This window comes from Malus sylvestris, chromosome 4, assembly GCF_916048215.2.
Source record: "Malus sylvestris chromosome 4, drMalSylv7.2, whole genome shotgun sequence".
Classification (NCBI taxonomy): domain Eukaryota; kingdom Viridiplantae; phylum Streptophyta; class Magnoliopsida; order Rosales; family Rosaceae; genus Malus; species Malus sylvestris.
In genome coordinates, this window is record NC_062263.1 from 24807707 (window position 1) to 24828501 (window position 20795).

The 20795-nt window shown below is 35.6% G+C and overlaps 2 protein-coding genes and 1 long non-coding RNA gene across 3 annotated transcripts; 2 read left to right on the forward strand and 1 right to left on the reverse strand.

Moving 5' to 3' along the window:
* The first annotated feature begins 9494 nt into the window (after positions 1-9494).
* Positions 9495-11647, forward strand: LOC126620153 (uncharacterized). Its single transcript, XR_007622252.1, has 2 exons — positions 9495-10063; positions 10855-11647. It is a non-coding gene; the product is annotated as an uncharacterized LOC126620153 (long non-coding RNA).
* A 1179-nt stretch (positions 11648-12826) lies between these two features.
* LOC126620152 (pentatricopeptide repeat-containing protein At2g38420, mitochondrial) lies at positions 12827-15489 on the reverse strand. The gene has a single exon (XM_050288641.1). It carries the CDS (start codon positions 15357-15359, stop codon positions 13884-13886), a length of 1476 nt encoding a protein of 491 aa, XP_050144598.1. The 5' UTR covers positions 15360-15489; the 3' UTR covers positions 12827-13883.
* Positions 15490-16670: 1181 nt separating this feature from the next.
* On the forward strand, positions 16671-18718 carry LOC126617953 (protein LURP-one-related 10-like). Its single transcript, XM_050286031.1, has 3 exons — positions 16671-17138; positions 17578-17805; positions 17949-18718. Exons 1-3 carry the CDS (start codon positions 16842-16844, stop codon positions 18132-18134), a joined length of 711 nt encoding a protein of 236 aa, XP_050141988.1. The 5' UTR covers positions 16671-16841; the 3' UTR covers positions 18135-18718.
* The last annotated feature ends 2077 nt before the right edge of the window (positions 18719-20795 follow it).

Genomic DNA, 20795 nt, shown 5'->3' on the forward strand with positions numbered 1-20795 from the left:
CGTATTTTTTAAGGGGTGGAGATGCTTTGGCCTATTACTATTCACTGTGGCCTATTACTGTTCACTTGAGTGGATAAATGCGCTAGGTGCTGGCACAAAGTCTTTAAAGGTGAAATTACTCTAAAAGATGAGCTCTCTTACCTACCAATGGAAAGATCTCCGTGCGTGGGTTGATAAGGAATCCTCTAAAAGATCTCATGAGACCACCCATTATTACTATGAAAAAAAATATTGCCCTTTGCTGTTAAGAGAGTCAACAACTTCTATAGGAGCCGTACCGTGAGTCGAACTGATCGTTTCATGTGCAACGTCCATCAATGAAGGAGGTCTTAATTTTTCTATTTTTAATGTATTCTTATATTCACTGTCATGCACAAATAATGTGTACATATGATGAATTAAGATAAAATAAATAGTAAGAGCTAAAGTAAAATTTTAGGTAAAGTATAACATTATATTAATAAAAATAAACCTAAAAAAATTGGGTCATAAAACATGATGAATGTTTTGTATTATATGTCAATATTTAAGCACTCTTCTAGAAATATATATCATGTTGCAAGTCTTATATCTTTATGTTCATTTGGAATGAAATAAAGATATTGCAATGTATATTATTTTTTGTCCACTGTGAGGGATAGTGTGCCATGCCATGCCAGCGGCTGCGAGTGATATGTCCATTAACGAGGACTAGAGTTGCCTAATGGCAGCTTTACCTACTTTCCATGCTTGCCTCCTGCCTTTTGCTGAGAGCCAACTCATTAACCACTAACTCAAAATATAACTTAATACTGACCCTTTTCACTTATAATCATAAACTAATATTTCTTTTGGCATGTGATGTCAAGTATAGCTTACAGAATTGACATCTCTGAGATTTTATAATCCTAATTCCGAAAGGACATTCCAAGTGCAATCTTCACTCACTGCTTTCGCATTCATAAATCTCAGTTTTATTTGGTTAATTTGTCTCTACTACTCACATCTCTATCACTGCCTTATAAGTGGAGTGGAATGCCAGGTCAATGGCCGCGCGCATCCAACATATTTAATACATACTTTTTGTGTGATAAGATACAAAAATGTTTTACTTAAGAATTTCATTCAAAGATCCAAAATACTATTAAGCAAATCAGATTAATTGCTGTGGTAGGACCAAGATAAATTATAATATAAAAGAGGCTAATTTTATTTTGCTAAGCATAACGATGTGGTTAATTAATATAATAGCAACCTTCTTTTGTTTGATATCACCATTTGGTAGTAATAGTAGAAACAGTGTTTTAGAATTCGCTAATGCATGTTTGGTTCAAAGAGCTATGCCCTGAGATAGTTTTTTAGTGTATTCATATGCATCAATAATTGTCGTTTCAAAAAAAAAAAAAAAAAAAAGCATCAATAATTGACAATTATTTACATATGTGTAAATTGTTAATCTTTTATTTTCATGGTTAAGGAGAAATGTGTGCTAGCAGCCAGTCCTCATCAATTGTTTCACTTCTTTATTGAAAAGGAATTTACACACTTTTCTTTATCTTCTGCACATTTCAATTCATTTATAATCACTAAATTGAATAAATCAAAGATAAACCAATGAACATAAATAAACAAATATGTGCAAAAGAAGAAAGGAAGTGCATGCAAATGATTTCTCCTTTACTACTATCCTTTATCACAATGGTCTTGAAACATTGGTTATTCACTAAAATGAATTAATTTCTTACGCAAAACTTGATCAATAATTATTTGGGTGCTAGCTAGCTTGCTAGCAATGAAAAAGCAGATAAATGTGTGAACAAAATTTTGTATCTACCTATTTAGCTATTAGCTTTTTCCTTGGACCATGTTTTGCTCTACACATTGGGTATTAGTTTTGTTGTTTTATTACATGTTGCTAAGATTTCCACAATCCTCTGAAGTGAACATGGATGTCTACTCACGAATCTCTCTCTCTTCTCTCACCCACAGAGTCATGATCCTTAACCCCACATGGTCCTCAATATGCCAAGGGGGTTACAAACTCTTGTAATATTATTGATCATATAAATAAATAAAAATTGGTCAATAGTTTATACGTCTTTCTCTCTTGACGTGATAAGTTACGTCAAATAAAAAATAAACACAAATATATATACAACCGGTTACAACTAAGCTTAGATGAGTATGAAACGTTCAAAACTCATTGACCCAGCTAGTTTTGTAGCTTGATCCGTAAAAAAAGAAAAACTGTGCTAAGTCTATTTCCCTCTATCTGATTTCAAGGACAGGAGAAGCATGTATAGATCTAGTAATAGCTGCACATAGGGAAGTGCCCTTGGAAAGAGACTTGGGAGCCAACTTGATAGGAAGTGGGTCTAGTAAGTCGACTATTAGTACAATTAATCATCAGGTCATTAAACATTATTCATCACCTTTAACAAAAAGGAAAATTTGACAAAAATAAAAAATAAATAATAAATAATAAAAAAAAACAAAACAAAAAGGAAAAAGGAAATCAAAGGGAGATGGTTCAGATGACTCAGAAACAGTTGCATTAGGGTATTGATAAAATTAAAAAAAAAACTAATGAAAAAGGCTTGGAAACTTTGAGTTTTAATGATAAGAACAAAATAAATGGTAAAATAAATAGTACCAGGTTTGACTTTTTAGTATAAAAATTTGGTTTTTCGTTAAAATAAATAGTATCGTGGATTTTTCGTTAAAACTCTAAAAAAAAAATTAGGGTTTTCACCAAAAAAAGGTTTAGGGCTACTTTTAGGAACCTAAATAAATTATTACCATTCTTTTAGGAACCTAAATCGTGCCAGGAAAGTTTTATTCATGAACCAAAGAAAAAAATAGGGTTAAACTCTATTTACTACGCTGAAGTTTTGTGGTTTTCAACATTTAGTACATCAAGTTTTTTTCATCCCAGAGTCATACTTAAAGTGTTAGTTTTGGGACAGTCTCATACATCTGTTGGTATGACTATTAACTTTTCTGTTAACTGATGACGTGATACCCATGTGGACAATGGTTGTTAACTTTTATTCTCGATGTTGTGAAACGACGAAACTGCCCTGGAGGTTACTAAGGTATGGGTGTGACATATTATGAATAATATATATATATATATATATATATATATATATATATATATATATATATATTCTTTCCTAAGTTTTGGAAAAATTGGAATTTGATTAAAGGATATGTGTATATTTGTGTGGTTAGGAAAATAAGGGTGGAATTGTTTTGAGGGACCACACACACACACGGGACACCCTGTCCCTTTCCCCGTGCCCTCATCTCTCTTCCCTTCTCAGTTCTTCCTCTCTCCTTCTCGACTCGTATGGACGAGGCACCAAAACCCTCCAACCTTCACGGATCGACGTCAAAAAGGTAAGTTTGTGAATCCTTGCAAGCTTGTGAGTTCATTGGTGCAATTTTTAGAACTTGGAACCCTCGATATCACGTGAAACCCGAAACCCATTTTGAGATCACTGTTCATGCACACGTGAATTGTTGGATTTCAGGAAATTCTAAGCTTATAGTGAGCTTGGTGAGGTCCTAAGGAAGCTCGGAGTGCTTAGTTTGAAGGTTTTGGACGTCGGGATCATTGAGTTCAAAGTTGGCCGGTTTTCTTGGAATTTTTCCGGTGAGATTTCGTTATTTTTAGAGCCTTAAATTTGTCTAACGTGATTCTACATGTTGAGGGCTTCAAATTGATATAAAATACGAAGAAATTGGTTGAGCAATGACGGAGAACAAGGAGATTGAAAAATCCCTAGTTTTCTGGCCACCGGAAAAACCAGTCCGGCGAGCCCAAGGTAGGAGACGCGCGTGGGGGCGCGTGACAAGCCCAAATTTTTTTCTAAAAATATGTCGACGTTCGTGACGTCGAGTAGGTCACTGTGGTATATTCATATACCCAAATTGAGCACCGTATGAGAAGTTATTTCGAATTGTCGGTTATGTGCTTTAATTAACGTTTTTATAGTTGTTTCGCATATAGGTGACACCTATCCCGAGGACAAGCACATCCAGGGACGTCACAGGGGTTACGACTAGGGGTGGGTTCGGTACGGTTACCGTACCAAAACTCTCGTACCAATTACCGTACCAAATTTTCGGTTTGGTAAAATCTATTACCATTACCATACCAAACTTTCGGTATACCGAAGTTCGGTATTGCCAAATGTTCGGTTGGCATGGTATGGCAATGGTAATTGCCACTTTATTTTGAGACAAAATCTTTTTTTGCTTTGTTCAACATTTCATATTTTGTGCCTCTGTAATAAGACAAAGATATATAAACCAAATGCATAGACGGAAAAAAATTCTCATAACAAGTGCCCAAATGGATTTTGGATTTCCACCTTCAAATGGATTTACAGCGGCATGAAATATTGATGAATTACTTGAAAATTATAAGCCTAAAACAAAGAATGGAAACATAATTCAAATTATGCATCAAAATGAAAATTAAGCTTACAATCCAAATAGAAGTTACAAACCAAAACAAATAGAAGTTAACAATCCAAATAGAAGTTAAAGTTTCAAACCAAAGGAAAATTGAAACTAAACTTCAAAAGGTAAAATTCATTGATCAATTCTTCAAGTTTAAGATGTCGAAGCTTTTGGAGGAGACATTGAACTTGTAGAAGATTGAGTTTGTGTCAAGCCTATATTACAAACGAAGAAAACATATTAGTAGCAAAAAGAATTAAAGTTGAAAACCATTTAACAAACAAAGAAAATATATTATAATTTATAAATATGTGTTATATTATAATTATATATTATATAATTTATATAAATTATATATTATATTACATTTTTGGTACGGTATGGTAATACCGTGGTAATGGTATCCATTACCAATACCGTACCACGAACGTTTCGGTACGGTACAATACCGTACCATTACCTGTTGGCATAAAAAATTTTGGCACAAAATCGGTATGGCACGGTTGGCAATTCGGTTGGTATGGCAATTTGGCAAAAAAATCCACCCCTAGTTACGACCCATCGACTTACCAGTGAGTGGGCAGTTGTTTTCTATTTATACTTATATACTATTGATTTTTCATAAAAATTGAATTTAAATGAAAGTATGTTTTAAAATGCCATGCATGCATATTGTGAATTATATGAATTGATATTTGATGCATATATATATATATATGTGTGTGAATTGGTGCTGTGGACGCACATGTGGGTATCGGGTGAGGTTTCTGTTATTCATGTGAATTATTGATGATGTGAATTGTGTTGAGAGCTCATAACCTGCACCCCTGGTGATAGTGCTTATAGTATTCACCGCACCGCACGTTCACCTTGGATCCAAGTAGGTGCATGTCGTACAGACCATGAGAAGGTTCCGACATGCTAGTCGTACAGATCACTAGAGGTGGTTCCGACTGGTAGGTGACCTTAGATTATGCGCGCAGACGATTGATGAGAGAAGCACTAAAGCGTATTATTTCACCATTCTTGTCGTACAGACTACTTCAGGTAGTTCCGACTTATGAGTAGCGCCGTACAGGTCATCGTGGTGACTCCGGCTGGATTGGATATTGAGCTATAGAATTAACCTTACAGGACCAACTGCAGGGTCTCCGGTTTATTCATTATGTCACTTGTTACATTGATGCATCCATATTCTGTCATTGACATTATTGCATGGCATACTTGCTGGATTTTGGTAAAGATTAATGTTTTGAGAGATTTGAACAAATTTTATGCTATTATGTTATTTTCTGGGAAAATATACAGGTTTTACAGTGAGGGGTTAGAAATGTTTTAAATGAAATGTTTTGGAAAACTTTGGTTTTACTGACCCACTCAATTTTGTTTTGCGCCCCTCCAGGTTCTAGTTAGCAGTTGGTGGCTCACGAGGTTTTCTTCGGCATTCTGACAGACTTCCTGCATGTAGGACTCACCTGCGGGTGTTGTAATTTAATTATAGTCCTACTTGACTGCACCTAGTATTTATGCTCTGAAATTGTGTACTGCACACTTAAACTCACTCTAGCATGCTAGTTGGTTATTATTGCTAGTAGTTGGTTTTTTTATTTCTTCATATTTCTCATATCTTTTGCTTCCGCATCGCATTTTTGGTTACGTCACGCTCACGTGGCGGCCAGCACGCCTTGATTTTAGGATCGGGGCGTGTCACTTTGCGCAATGAAATTTGTCGCGTCTTAAAAAAATAAATTTTCCCATATTCCATTTTTGGCGCCCCCCAAATTTTTAGGGGTTTGCGCAACAAAATTTTGGTCACGCAGAGTTTTGCACAATGAAAGATTCGTCGCGCAAAGTCTAAATATTTTTTTTTAAATTTCCCATGTCCCATTTTTGGCGCCCATCCAAATTTAAGGATTTTGCACGACGAAATATATGTTTGTCGCACAAAATTTTTAAATTTTTTTTTATAAATAATAAAAAACAAAATAATTTTATTTTACAATTTAAAATATAAATAAATTAAAATAAATAGAGTTTAGGTGACCAAATGTTGATTTGTCACGCAAAGAAAATAATTTAGTTTAACAATATAAAATATAAAATTAAATAAAAAGCAAATAAATAGGATTTAGGCGACGAAATATTAATATTCGTCGCACAAAGTTTTTAAAAAATAATAAAAACTTATGAAAATAATTATAGTTTAAAATTTATAATATAAAATTAAATAAAAAAGAAAATAAATTGGTTTAGGCGACGAAATATTAGAATTCGTCGCGCAAAGGTTTTTAAAAAATAATTTTTTATGTTTGTAAAGACTTTGCGCGACGAATTTTAAAATTTCGTCGCGCAAAGTCTAAATTTTTTTTTTTTAAAATTTCCCATATCCCATTTTTGGCACCCATCCAAATTCAAGGATTTTGCACGACGAAATATATGTTTGTCGCACAAATTTTTTTAAATTTTTTTTATAAATAATAAAAAACAAAATAATTTTATTTTACAATTTAAAATATAAATAAATTAAAATAAATAGAGTTTAGGCGACCAAATGTTGATTTGTCACGCAAAGAAAATAATTTAGCTTAACAATATAAAATATAAAATTAAATAAAAAGCAAATAAATAGGATTTAGGCGACGAAATATTGATATTCGTCACACAAAGTTTTTAAAAAATAATAAAAACTTATGAAAATAATTATAGTTTAAATTTTATAATATAAAATTAAATAAAAAAGAAAATAAATTGGTTTAGGCGACAAAATATTAGATTTCGTTGCGCAAAGGATTTTAAAAAATAATTTTTTATGTTTGTAAAGACTTTGTGCGACGAATTTTAAAATTTCGTCGCGCAAAGTCTAAATTTTTTTTTTAAAATTTCCCATGTCCCATTTTTGGCGCCCATCCAAATTTAAGGATTTTGCACGACGAAATATATGTTTGTCGCACAATTTTTTTATAAATAATAAAAAACAAAATAATTTTATTTTACAATTTAAAATATAAATAAATTAAAATAAATAGAGTTTAGGCGACCAAATGTTGATTTGTCACGCAAAGAAAATAATTTAGCTTAACAATATAAAATATAAAATTAAATAAAAAGCAAATAAATAGGATTTAGGCGACGAAATATTGATATTCGTCACACAAAGTTTTTAAAAAATAATAAAAACTTATGAAAATAATTTTAGTTTAAAATTTATAATATAAAATTAAATAAAAAAGAAAATAAATTGGTTTAGGCGACGAAATATTAGATTTCGTCGCGCAAAGGTTTTTAAAAAATAATTTTTTATGTTTGTAAAGACTTTGTGCGACGAATTTTAAAATTTTGTCACGCAAAGTGACTTTGAGCAATGATGTTTGTTTCGTCGCTTAAAATTTCATTGCGCAAAGTGACTATGCGCGATGATGTGTGTTTTGTTGCGCAAGGAGTTTTTTTTACTAGTGAAACCACTCTAAATATACATCAAGAGTCAAAGAATATCTTGCTAACTTAACTATTTTCAACACCACCATTACCATCAAGTCATACAAAAAAGTTTATGTTTATGGGATTACGCTTCAAACGCAGTTTCTGTAAATTATTAGGTAAACGACATCAGCAATCAGCATCATCTTCTCCATCCTGGTTAATTGTTCTATCAGAAACGAAATTGTTTCAGAAGTTGAGACAGATAAAAATGTACTGATATTGAAGACGGATATGATACTATATGTTTCGTCGCAAGCACAAGCCTGCTCCCAGGAGGACTATGGTCTTGAAATTACAAGACCTCGAGAAGGCCTTGGTACGTAGGGCAGGTCATCGTCTTAGGATTGTAAGATTTTCTGTGCATAATATTCTTGATGAATATAATTTCCTTCTAGCTACTAGTTAATTGTCAACACTAAAACTAATTAATCAAGAGATAGAAATCTAATCAGAAAGCTTGTGTTGGATGGGTTAATTAAGACAGCATAGGGACAGCGGTAGTGGACCAGTGTTAGTTGGATGAAGGGCAAGATGCATGTGATATATATGCACTAGAGCCTCTGTAATTATGTTTTAAGTTTGAAATGGAAGGGGATTATGTCCAACACAAAAGCTGCAAGTGTTATTAATTCACACATGTTACAACATATGTATTTATTTATTACTATTAATTAGATTTTCAGCTATAATATCAATCATGTCGTCTAATTACTTCACAACTCGTGAATTAGTACAATTACGTAACATTATGGCCATCAAACGCAAATATTTTTCTTAGTGGTGCTGGTATGGAGTAACAAGTGTGGCAGATTCACTATATACTAATGCAGCTAGCCAATATCTAGATAGCATGATCTTCAAAATAATATTAACACCTACTTTGTTATGAATTAAAAACAATGATGTCAGTGACTGAGATACAGAAACGCACTTTCTTACTCGGCCTTTTTCTCTGATAATGATTTTAGCTGGTTGGAAAGCCACTGACCTTTGTGTATATGCACTCCAAAATTTTTAGGGTTTCTGTGGACAGCAGTCACCATCCCATTAAGAAAATGGTCACACCGGCAAAAGGCAAAACTTACAGTACTGGGTACTGCCAAATGCACTGCTGATCATATATTCCTACAGTTCAGGTGGGTATATATGATCATAAAACTTTTAAACAAAATATTAATGCGCCTACACTAATAATATTGTAGTATCTGATATTGGCTAATAGTGATATCGTGATATTGTGGTGATGTGGTCCTGTTGTTGCAAGGTATCACAATTTGTGTGGACCCCTACGCATCATGGGGTCCTACACCCAACTAAGCCTTGCAGTACTATTTCTTTTTAAAACATTTATTTAAATTTTTAAATTGCTTCTCGAGTCTCTTTTACGTGTCAAATTACAGTTTAATACATATTGAAATAATTTATTAATTAGGGTTTTTTCTATTTTATTGAGTATGCTTTGCATCTAAAAAAAAAAACACAAAGATCCTGTTTTATACACATTTTAAAATGTGATCGATAGGTAAATGGAAATGACTAGTTACATCAAGGAAGGAGCCAATTATTTCCTTGTTTCTCCATATACCTTTAACACCCCTCATTTGCCTGTTTTGTTATAAATGAGTGGGCTAGCAGGGCAGAGAAGTGCAGAAGAGTGTCTCAGCTGATTCACCGTTTTGATTAAGATCACTTTTCCCTCTCTCTCTCTCTAACCTAATGAGCTTGTTTGTGAGAAGGGTAGCTCTAGGTAGCTCTAGGTAGCTCTAGGTAGCTTGCTAGCTAGCTCGTAGTGCCGTCCTCTCAGTCGAGTGTTGAGGAAATTCTGAAATATATATGAGAAAGGTGAGTTGAGCAAGATGGAGAAGCAGGGCACGTGCATTTCTAACTCATTCGGTCGCGTATACTGAGATATATATGTATATGTATGTATGCTTTTTATTTAGCAGCTGGGAATTTATTACAAGTTTATATGTGTGTCTCATATCCAGTGATGAGTTAGTTGTTCATGTGCCCCTCTTCCCCATCATGACCACTCCACCTTGTTGCTTCCATGAAGATTGTCACCGTGGATCATAACCATGCAGACATTTCAATTCAGGTGTTCAATAATGCTGAATAATTAGCTCCACTTCAGGTGATCGTTTTCGCTGCATTTTCTTAATTATGTATGTAAATACACTTAGCTTGATATTTTTGAATTTCCAAATTGGATAAAGAACTTGGAAAGCTAATTAATAGTATTACCTGTAAGGATAAGGAGATCAAGAAATCTTAATGTGTTTCTGCAGTGTTCATAGGTTTGAAATGGTGCTCCAATAAATTTTCAACAAAATTCGTGGCAAATTATATTGAACTTTAACTTCAGTATTTTTGGTATTTTGTTTTGGTTTCCAATTGCTCTCTCTCTCTCTCTCTCTCTCCCTCTCTCTCTCTCTCTGATCTTATATTGAACTTTAACTTCAGTATTTTTGGTATGTTTTTGGTTTCCAATTGCTCTCTCTCCCCCTCTCTCTCTCTCTCTCTCTCTCTCTCTCTCTCTCTCTCTCCCCCCCCCCCTCTCTCTCTCTCTGATCTAGATTTATTTCGGTATGTGGTAAATATGCAGATGATAAATTGATAATCACTGTATGAAGAAGAATGCTATCTGGGTTACCTTTTTGTTACGATCATAAGATTAGTGCAGCAACCATTTTCATATAATTAAGGGCATAAGCAACCATGAAGCTCAATAATTTCCCTATTTTCTTTTTCTTTTTTGAAGGATTAGTAACTTGTTAGATATGTAATACTAAAAAAAATCTAAAATTTAAATAATACAGGAACTAAATTAATATTATGTACCCTTAATTCTGATAAACACTAACTTTTTTTTTTACATAAAAATTCATCCAAAGTGGTATTGACAAAAGAGCAATTGCTTTTTAGGTTTTCATTTGTCCCCCTAGCTAGTATGAGGAGGAAAGTTTTCCAATCGTGGAAGTAAATAATGCTTTTGAAAAGCAAGCAACCCCGTCAAGGTCTTACCATAATTCCTATGAACATCATTTTTATAACAATGATATATTTGGACAGTATGAAGTGTGATTACCATTAATCCTTTTCACTTTCTCACTAATTAACCTTTTCTTTTCGTTTCTTAATTTCTGGCATCCTTCGTATTGCTCCTGTTGTCATTCTTGTGCGGATACTGATCGAGGTAAGTCAACATATTATGAGGGACTTTCCTGCAACGGTGATATGCTCTTTTTTATGTCTAAATGACAAAGAGGGACTTGCCTGCAATAGAATTTCAAAATTATGAGTAGGGACTTGCTTACAATGGAGATATACTTTTTGTGGTATTCCTTTTACGTTGTCTTTCTCACTTTCATGTGATTACAAGATAACGATGAGTGAGAAATACACGTAAGGGCTATTATATCACCGTCGCAGGTAGGTCCCTCTTCGTCTTAACGACAAGACAATGAGATGCTTCTACCAAACTAGTCCAACTCTACTTCATGGTTTTGCAAGAGGGGGCTATAGGATGTGTGGTTTGTGTTGGTGAATGAATGAGGTTTGAGTGTAATTTGTGTTTGTAGAAAGTGGTTGAAGCGTGGTTCATATGTATATATTGTGCGATTTTTCATACTTTATCGCAATTTAAATGTTTTTAAGTAAAAATGTTCACATAATAAAGTGCAATTAATGCAAACAAATATTTTGGGTATTTCAAAAATCTCATTTGGCACTCCAAATTTTTTGTAATTGGAAAGAAAAATACACTTGTAAGGAGTGTAGAATGAGATTTAAGTGCTAATAGCAGTTCCCATAATTTTTTAAATTAACGGAAAGAAAGAATTAAGGTAAAACGATATTAACAATTTTTAACCTAAAATTTAGGTCATACCATTAGAGAAAAAAATACAGTTTCTAGCTAAATCCAAAAGCCAAATTCCAAAATTTGTGTTGGCCTTAAACTAACCGTTGGAGTTGGTCCTATCGGTGAATCCTACCCCCTTTAAATTAAATTGGAAACATGGTACCACCACCAAGGAAACACCACAACATCTGTCTCTATTCCTTCTCATCCACGTCCGACTGACAGCGATTTGCAACACAAATGCATCCATAGCTTCTTGATATGTTTCTAATCCAACTTTTTAACAGTGTAATTAATCTCTGCTTCGTGGTTTAATAGCTGATTAACTTCAAGTTAATTCAGTTCGTGAGAGTGTGACTGCAGATTTTTTTGCTCTTCCCTGCAAATAAGTAGCCCTGTTCACACCGACAAAACTTTTCATGTTTTGGAAAGGCGACAAACAGCGATCTTTGGGTGCTTCAATGATTTGATTTCACTGGAAAAAAAAAGAAAGTGCAAAGCCAGAAAAATCTGATTATTTTATCTCTTTTATTTGTTGGTTTTTTATGTTTAAAGTAAATGGCTACTATTTTTCCCACACAAAGCAAGATAAGATGGCACTTTTATCTTTTTTCTCTCAAAAGTTTTCAATACCTTGACTTCAAAACTCACATTATGAATTGAAGGGAAGTAGGTGATGAGGTTTTGCTTCCGCATGAGTGACATCGTGGCTTAATTTTGGCTCAAAAGAACTACACAGTCGAACCGCTTGGATTGAATGATCGAGGACAGTTGACAACAGTCAAGCATTTGTTGGTATCAAGTGTCTGTAGGTACTCAAGGAAAATTAAAATGGTTGCATTTCGACTTTAAGAACAAGCAAAGGACCAACCAGTATCATATATACCGAAATCGAGACTGGAAGTACCAATATATCTACCGAAATCGAAACTTAAATACTTAGTTCTAGAGAGTTGCAAAGCATAGCATATTGTCTAACAATCCAAGCACTGAGAAAGAATAAAAATAAACCTCAAACTTATAAAGCATGGGTAATTTTGAAGAGTTTAAAAGAATAATTTCATTGCTCTTTTGCAGAAATTGTCACCATCTAATATGTAAAAGCAAGGTATCAACTCAAAGGTAATGCTTCTGGTAAAGAAAAAACCAAGAACAAGAGTACACCAGCATAGCAAGTACGACAGAAGATTCTAGGTTGGTACAAATGCATATACAGTTTTATGGCAAACATTCTCGGACGAAGAAATGGACAAAAGACCGGCACAAGTACAGCACGACGTGCCAGGCTCAGTTGCCTCTCTTAAGCAAAAGATTAGAAGTAAAGGAATCTGATGCACATGGATACAGCTAACTTATGCTTCAGCCTTGCATTGTGCTGGTGAAGTCAATCAACTGTCGCTGTGGATTCTATATGGTACAAACAACTAATGGTAAATGTATAACAAAGAGATGCACAACTTACTGGTCCTCTGTTAGTGCTATAAAGTGCTATAATTGGCCCCACCAAACCAGTCCAAGTAGTCTCTTTCAAATCGGGTTTGGATCCTGAGCTAAGAAGCAGTGCTTCCCGAGCCTTTTCTCTGGGAGCAACGTTCTTGTCAACCATTTTCTTCAGCAATTCCATTGCTTTACAAACCAAACCCCTTGGCCACAACCCATAAATTACCTCACTGAATGAGGAACAAAAACGAATGAGAACCTTATCTAACATTGCTTCCACAATGACACAAGCTTCATCAACATCTCCTTTGCACAATAGACCATCCAACATAACCCTAACTCTCTTGCTCTACTAAGCTCCCCGTTTTTGCATAATGCCTTTACCAAGATGTTATAAGTAAACGAATTAGGCTTGCACCCCAGCTCTCCAGACACGAAATCATGTTTAATCATGCCTCCATATTGTTCTGATTGCACAAACCATGATAGACAATGCCCTTTGACGATGGGATTTGTCTACTTTGTTTTTTCCCTTGCATCTTTTTCACTCTTACTTTTTTGCTACTCCGAGGGACTTGCAATTTAAATATACCTGGTAAGTATAAACATCAGATGCACTGTTTACTGGTGATCCAAGTCAGTGCGCCATCACCTATGGAAGTGCTACTATTGGCTCCACCAAACCCGTCCAAGTAGTCTCCTCTAAGCTGGGTTCAGATCCTGAGCTAAGGAGCAGTGCTTCCCAAGCCTTTGATCTGGGAGCAACGTTCTTGGCAACCATTTTCTTCAGCAATTCCATTGCTTTACAAACCAAACCCCTTTGGCACAACCCATAAATCACCTCATCGAATGAGGAACAAAAATGAACAATAACCTTATCGAACATTTCTTCCATAAAGACACAAGCTTCCTCAATGTCTCCCTTGCCAAACAGACCATCCAGCATAATCCTATAAGTCTGCAAGTTTACCCCAACACCGTTTAACGTCATCTCACGCATAAGATTTCTAGCCCTCCTAAGCTCCCCACTGTTACAAATTGCCTTCAGCAAGATGTTATAAGTAATCAAATTAGGCTTGCACCCCAACTCTTCCATAGAAGTAATCATCATCAATCCCGATTCAACTTTATTCTGCTTACACAAACCATTTATATACACATTGTAGGTATAAACATCCGGAACCAAACCCAACACAAGCAGCTCATCAAAAACCTGATCCGCCTTCTTGAAATCCCCTTCCGCGATAAAGCCATGTAAGACCATGGTATAACAAACAATGTCAGGCTTAATTCCTTCCTCCTTCATCTTAACCAACACATTCAAAGCATCCAAACCCCTCCCCTGTTTCACCATAACCCTAATCACATTGGAATAGTCCATCATCCCAGGACAAAACCCAAGTATCTGCATTTCTCCCATAAACCCCATAACATCAACACACTCTGAATCCTTTTGTTCACACAATGATAACGATATCAAACCGCAAATCTTCACATTCAAACCATAACCATTATTCATCATACAATTCATAATCTCAATAGCATATCCAACCTTCCCAATTCCACACAATGCATTGACCAAAATCCAAAAACTCGATTCTTCGAGCCGGATGCCCATTACATGGCTCCTGAGCAAAATCTCGGGAACCAATTTAAGACATTCACAGGACCCACAAAGCACATACAACAATGCATTGAGAGAGTGAGCAGAAGGGACACACCTGAACTTGGGAATTCTGTAAAACAGATCAATTGCGTCCTGGGTTTTGCTCCAACGGCCATAAAAACCAATTAGATGGGAAAAAATGTGCTCCGGCGTGTCGAACTTTTCGACTTTTCCGAGCTGGCAGAGAACCGGAACGATGTGGTCGAACTGGGAGGTTTTGGTGAGGGTTTTGAGGACAAAGTGGTAGGCTTCCGGGGTTGGGTCGACGTTGTAGGTTTTAAAGGAGTAAATGAGCGTCGGAAGAAGGTGGCAGGGTGGCGGCAATGATTTTTTGAGGCTTTGGAAGGCTTGGTTTTGGTTGAAGATTTGTTGCCATCTGGTGTTGTACGGCGAGACCGGCCATTTCCTGTGCTTTCTCAGGAAGAATTTGCTACTGGGTTTTAGTGCAGATGCTCTCACCATTTTTCATTCGATTTGAAACTGGGATTGTTTGGGTTCATCTGCTTGTTTCGGGTGGGAAATACTCGTTGGGATTTATTCGGTTTCTGCAGCTTCTTGCAGGGAACACGACGACCAAAAACGACATGTAGTATGTTGGGCATATTAACGGGCTGGAATAATGGTCCATTGGGTTTTTACTTTTAAATTTTTTTTTTTTATGTCGAACAATTTTGGTAAAAAGAAAAGAGAACTAAAAAGACCCGATTTATTCGGTTTGGTTCGGTTCTATTTATGATTTTGAATTTTCATTTTTCCATGCATAATTTATATGCAACTGATCTTTAATGATCAATCAACCCTGGCTGTCGATCAATTTATGGTTTTGCAGAATGTTAGTGTCGGTCAATCAATTATATTGTGTCGATAACTTGATTGTAATGTGTCATTGCAATTAATTATTCAAATTTCGCAACTATCACGTGTTGAAGAAAACCTCTTTTGTTCTAGTGATTTTTCGATTTAAATTTCGCAACTAATTATTGGCTATTAAATGTTAAAACAACATTTGGGATCAAAGTTGAAAAACTGGAAGCTGGAAGATACCTCAAAATTTACATGAGACCAAATCATGGTAAGCAGTACAAGAAAAGAGAAAAGTCATGGTATGTAGTATTCATCAAAACTTAAAATATTAATAGACAACAAGCGTGTACAAGTTAAGATATGATACTAGGGTTTAGGTAAGAAACGGGTCAAAAAGTTACTAGATAAAATGTCGTTTCAAACAATCATTCTAAGTTCATGGAGCTTGTTTATATCGTCTTGCACAAAAATTGGTTGAGGCGAATAGGAATAGACAATATCCTTTGGTATACTTGCTTGTGACTTTAGCATTGATTTACACATTACGACTATTTTGGTGAATTTTTTTTTTTTCAGTAATTTGAGAAAGATATACAATTTTACTAATATTAATATTGTAGTACGATATTTCTAATATATGAGAGCATGTTATTGCCAATAACTATAAATGAAAGTATGGTATATCTTTGGAAGCTTTTTATTTTGATCCCGTTTTTGTAAGTTCATGGCTCCGCCACATCTCATCATAGTTTAAGAACCTTAACACATGTTCAATGTGTTAATCAACCATGTTTTTAGGACGTCTTCGTACAGCTGTAGAGGAAACTTCACTACAATTTAGGTTTTGTTCAACACGCTAGTATGCATATTATCATGAGACCAAGTCGTGGTATGCAACATGGATTACGACTCTATATATGACGGTAGAACCAAAACCTTGGATTTCCTACCCTATATCTATATAATGCTGCTTTAAACTTTATCACCAACAAAACAAAGTCTTTTTGTTGAGTTTGCCATATTCTGATTGACTAGTCAATATACGTAATACGTTTTGGTATAAGCATATAACCGTCCGCAGTGCCAAGATTGTCTTTCCATAAATAAAAAACCAGGTGTTCATCGACATCGAACATTTCTATGATCATGAAACAAGCAGAACCTAGCGCACCATCGTTAGCATCTGCTAACCCGGATCCCGGATCAGCAGCGCATGCTAATCCCACCGCCCCGATCGTCAGCCCTCACTTTTGCAGTCCTAACCCTGTGGTTATTGAAATTGTCAGAAAAGTTCGAACCATAACAGGTGACAAATTTGTAGTCACTGATGTCAACGGTAACATGATTTTTAAAGTTAAAGAAGCTCATTTCAGCTTTCATGATCACCGAGTCTTGCTTGATGCTGCCGGACATCCAATTATCACTCTAAGAAGGAAGGTAAGAACATAAAACTCATTGATATATTATGTAGCTCTTGAACTTTAACTATGTTTGTGAATTAAAGTCTCAGTTCATAACGTAATGTTGCTAGTTAGTGAATGTAAACCATATATTCTGACACGAATCAGCTTCATTAATAATTCTGACAATATGATAGTTTAACGAGATAATACTTTTGTTAGTTTATATACTAATTCTATTGCACTTAACCAACTATTTTTTTATATTCTCAAATAAATAATGCATGTAGTCCAATATTTTAGTGGATAGAGTGTTGGGTTTCTATGAATGCGTTTCGGTTCAAAACTCTCCTTCCTCTAATTATTGAAATAATTTCGAACTCTCCCCCTAATAATTAATAGTAAAATTAAAAATTAAAAAAAAAGTATTCTCAAATAAATAAATAAACTAACTTATTTGTATGTTTTTTGTATAGTTCAACACTGCACATGAAAGATGGCAAGTTTTCAGGGGGGATAGCAAAGACTCAAGGGATCTGATTTTTAGTGCTAAGAGATCTTCAATGTTCCAATTGAAGGCCAAGTTGGATGTTTTCTTAGCACAAAACATAACAGAGAATGTACCTGACTTCAAGGTCAAAGGAAATTGGTCTGAACGATCTTGTGTCATACATGCTGGGGACTCCTCAACCATGCTTGCCCAAGTAAGCTTTCATCAATTTTATATTCAGCCATAATATCTTATAATTAACATAATTAAGCAATCAGAAGCTTAGTTTGTTTCTTCAGAAACTTAATTTCTCCACAAGTACTGACTGGGATAAATATGTTATGGGGAAAATTGCAGATGCATAAGAAGCACACAGTTACACCCGTGTCATTTGGCAAGAACAATTTCACGGTGACAGTGTATTCGGGGATTGACTACGCATTCATTGTCGCGCTTATTGCAATTTTTTGTGAGATTAACACTCCCTCGAGCTCGGGCTCAAGCGTCGGGGTGACTGATTTGCATGGATTTACCACCTCTTAATTAGGAAATGATGCATCTTTATCCTTTGGCTTTGTGCTTTGTTTGGGCCTTGCCCTTGTTTCTATTTCATTAATCATTTCTAACAATACATAGGTGTCGATTTATTATAAAACTCCAGTGACCAAGAAAATGATCTGGAGATGAATTTGCTCAAACAAGACAACAATAGTGAACCTCTAAATAGCTACCACATATACAAAAGCTTCACACATCACCCATACAAACTGTCATAAGACAATAGGTATAACAAACTTGTATCGGCAACTGCAAAAGGTCATCGCTGAATAACGAGGTCACATAAAATCATTCCGGAAACGAGACCACATAAGATCATTGTAGCTAGACGAGACCACATAATACATCGCTCATGCGAAAACCATATCTAGTCATCATTGCAAAACGGCCACAACAGAACTAACCAAGCAAAACTAAATTAAACTACGCTTAAACAAACTAAACCAAACTACTCCAAACGACTACTCCGAGAACAGAACCCCATGTCGACTAATTTCGATTGAGGGTTACGAAACTCTGACGAAAGCCACCTGCAATGGTACAAAATGGGTATGCACAATCAACAATTCAAAACAAAGCGGCAGAGCCGCAACCATTGAAACTCAGGCCGGAGATTCCAAATCTGAAATCCTCAAGCGGGGGGGTGCTACAAGTGGTGCAACATCCAGATTAGCATGCCTAAGGCTATGCAACACTAACTTATGCTCGGCGCTGCGACATATTTGGGCGCAGAGGCGCTGCAACAGGTTTGGGCACAGAAGGCGGCGTGACAAATTTGGGCGCAGAAGGTGCTGCAACCACAGAAAACGTCGATGAAAGTATCACAACACCGAATCAGATAAACGGAAGTGTAAAAAAACAAAGGGTGAAAAATGAATTTGGGTTATAAATCCACACTAGCAATAATAATTTCGTACGTATACAACTTATCATATATCAAAGTTGAATCTAAAATATTGAAAGGATATGTAGCTGAAGTTCACTACTACATAACAAATCTTAAGATTTATGAGTGGTATCAACTGGTCTTATTGTGCCAATTTGATCGCAATTGCATGCTCAAGTTTCGCAACTATCCGACATTGATATATGAGAGAAAATGACGACTAGGGGATATTACCTAATTTTAGTTGTTCGAATTTTATTAATTTCAAATTAAAAAGGGTTAAGGGAAAACTTAAAGTGGAGTACAAATTCAACGGAAATTTAGGGGCATAACTAGTTTATTGGTATTTTACTTCATTTATAAGGGAACCAGATCCTCTCCGAGGCAAACCCTCGGGATTCTGCTGAGCGACAAACACGGGCCGTTGGATTTTGATTCAACGGCTACAATTATTATAACTTTAAGAAGGACCCCTTGTTTGTAGTCGTTGGATCCAAATCCAATGGTTTGTGTTTGGCACTCAACATGATCCTGAGGGTTTGCCTCAGAGAGGATCTAGTTCCATTTATAAGTGAGAGAGTGAGTTCGATACACATGTTTGGTGAGTATGTAGAATATTATTGAGTTATATGTCTAATTATGGTTACATTGTTTGACTTAGCCCATTGTCCCCTCCTCTAAAGAGCAAATGATTGGCCATAAATAAAAAGAAGACCTGGTATTAGGGGTGCAACTCGGATAGGTTGGAAGATTAACCCAATTCTAACCCAACTTTTACAATTCGGGCTCGGATTCGGGTTGAGTTTCATTCGAGTTCATTTGGGCTCGGGTTTACTTGAGTCAGGTTCGGGTTGCCCAACTTTTTCAAGTTTAATCTTGTAACAACTTAGTTTCCAAGAATTCCTAAAAAAAATTAAGCCAAGTAGCATCAAAGCTAGCTAACTTTAATTTCATAAATCAATCTTCTATAAAGCTTTAGGATTTAGAGACTACGAATATGCTAACTAATCAAAGCCTCTTATTCCGTAAAAGCTTAAGTAATTATAAAGGGTAATTTATTAAAAAAAAAATTAGAAAGGGCATTGGTTTTAGGACTTGTCTCACTTGGGTGTAGTATGAACATTAATTGATATGGGTTATAATCTGGTTAGATTGGGTTTGATTAGTTGGGTTGGGAATTGACGGGCAAATGATTAGCCCAACTCAACCTAATTAATGAACAGGTTGAAATTGGGTTGGGTTCGGGCGATTTATAATTAAAAAAAACCCCACTTGTTTGGGTTTAAAGTGGGGTTGGACATGGGTGGGTTCGAATTGGCCCAACCCAAATTGCACCCTCACCTGGTATGAGCCTTCCCATTTTATTTACACAAAAGTCGCACTACTTTGACCTACCAACTTTGAAGCCCAAACCAAGGCTAAGACGACCATCTCACTTCTCTCCTACTTGTTCGAGGCTTCGGACATAAGTCTCTCTGAAGTGTGATTGCCACACATACGACCAGGGCCTGGTATATCGTGCCCCCTTAAATGTATACACATGTGTCATCTAACATGCTGAGGTCACTATTGAGGTCGTGCTAACCGCCTCAAGACACAGTTAAATGCCACCTACCAGGAATTACAGTCATTGTCAACACCTAATGAATGATCTACCATGCTTCAGCTCAGCGACATGATCGAGGTTGCTCCTTCTCCCTAGCCTATAAATTAAATAGAGGCCTTCAAGCTCAAGATCTTCGTCAAATTCAATCTCTACG

Excerpts from the sequence above, each read along its gene's own strand:
- LOC126617953 (XM_050286031.1), top strand. The coding sequence starts at position 16,842 with ATGATCATGAAACAAGCAGAACCTAGCGCACCATCGTTAGCATCTGCT. Across the intron at positions 17,139-17,577 it reads TTATCACTCTAAGAAGGAAG|TTCAACACTGCACATGAAAG; the intron begins GTAAGAACATAA and ends TTTTTTGTATAG. Across the intron at positions 17,806-17,948 it reads CCTCAACCATGCTTGCCCAA|ATGCATAAGAAGCACACAGT; the intron begins GTAAGCTTTCAT and ends GGAAAATTGCAG.
- LOC126620152 (XM_050288641.1), bottom strand. The coding sequence starts at position 15,359 with ATGGTGAGAGCATCTGCACTAAAACCCAGTAGCAAATTCTTCCTGAGA.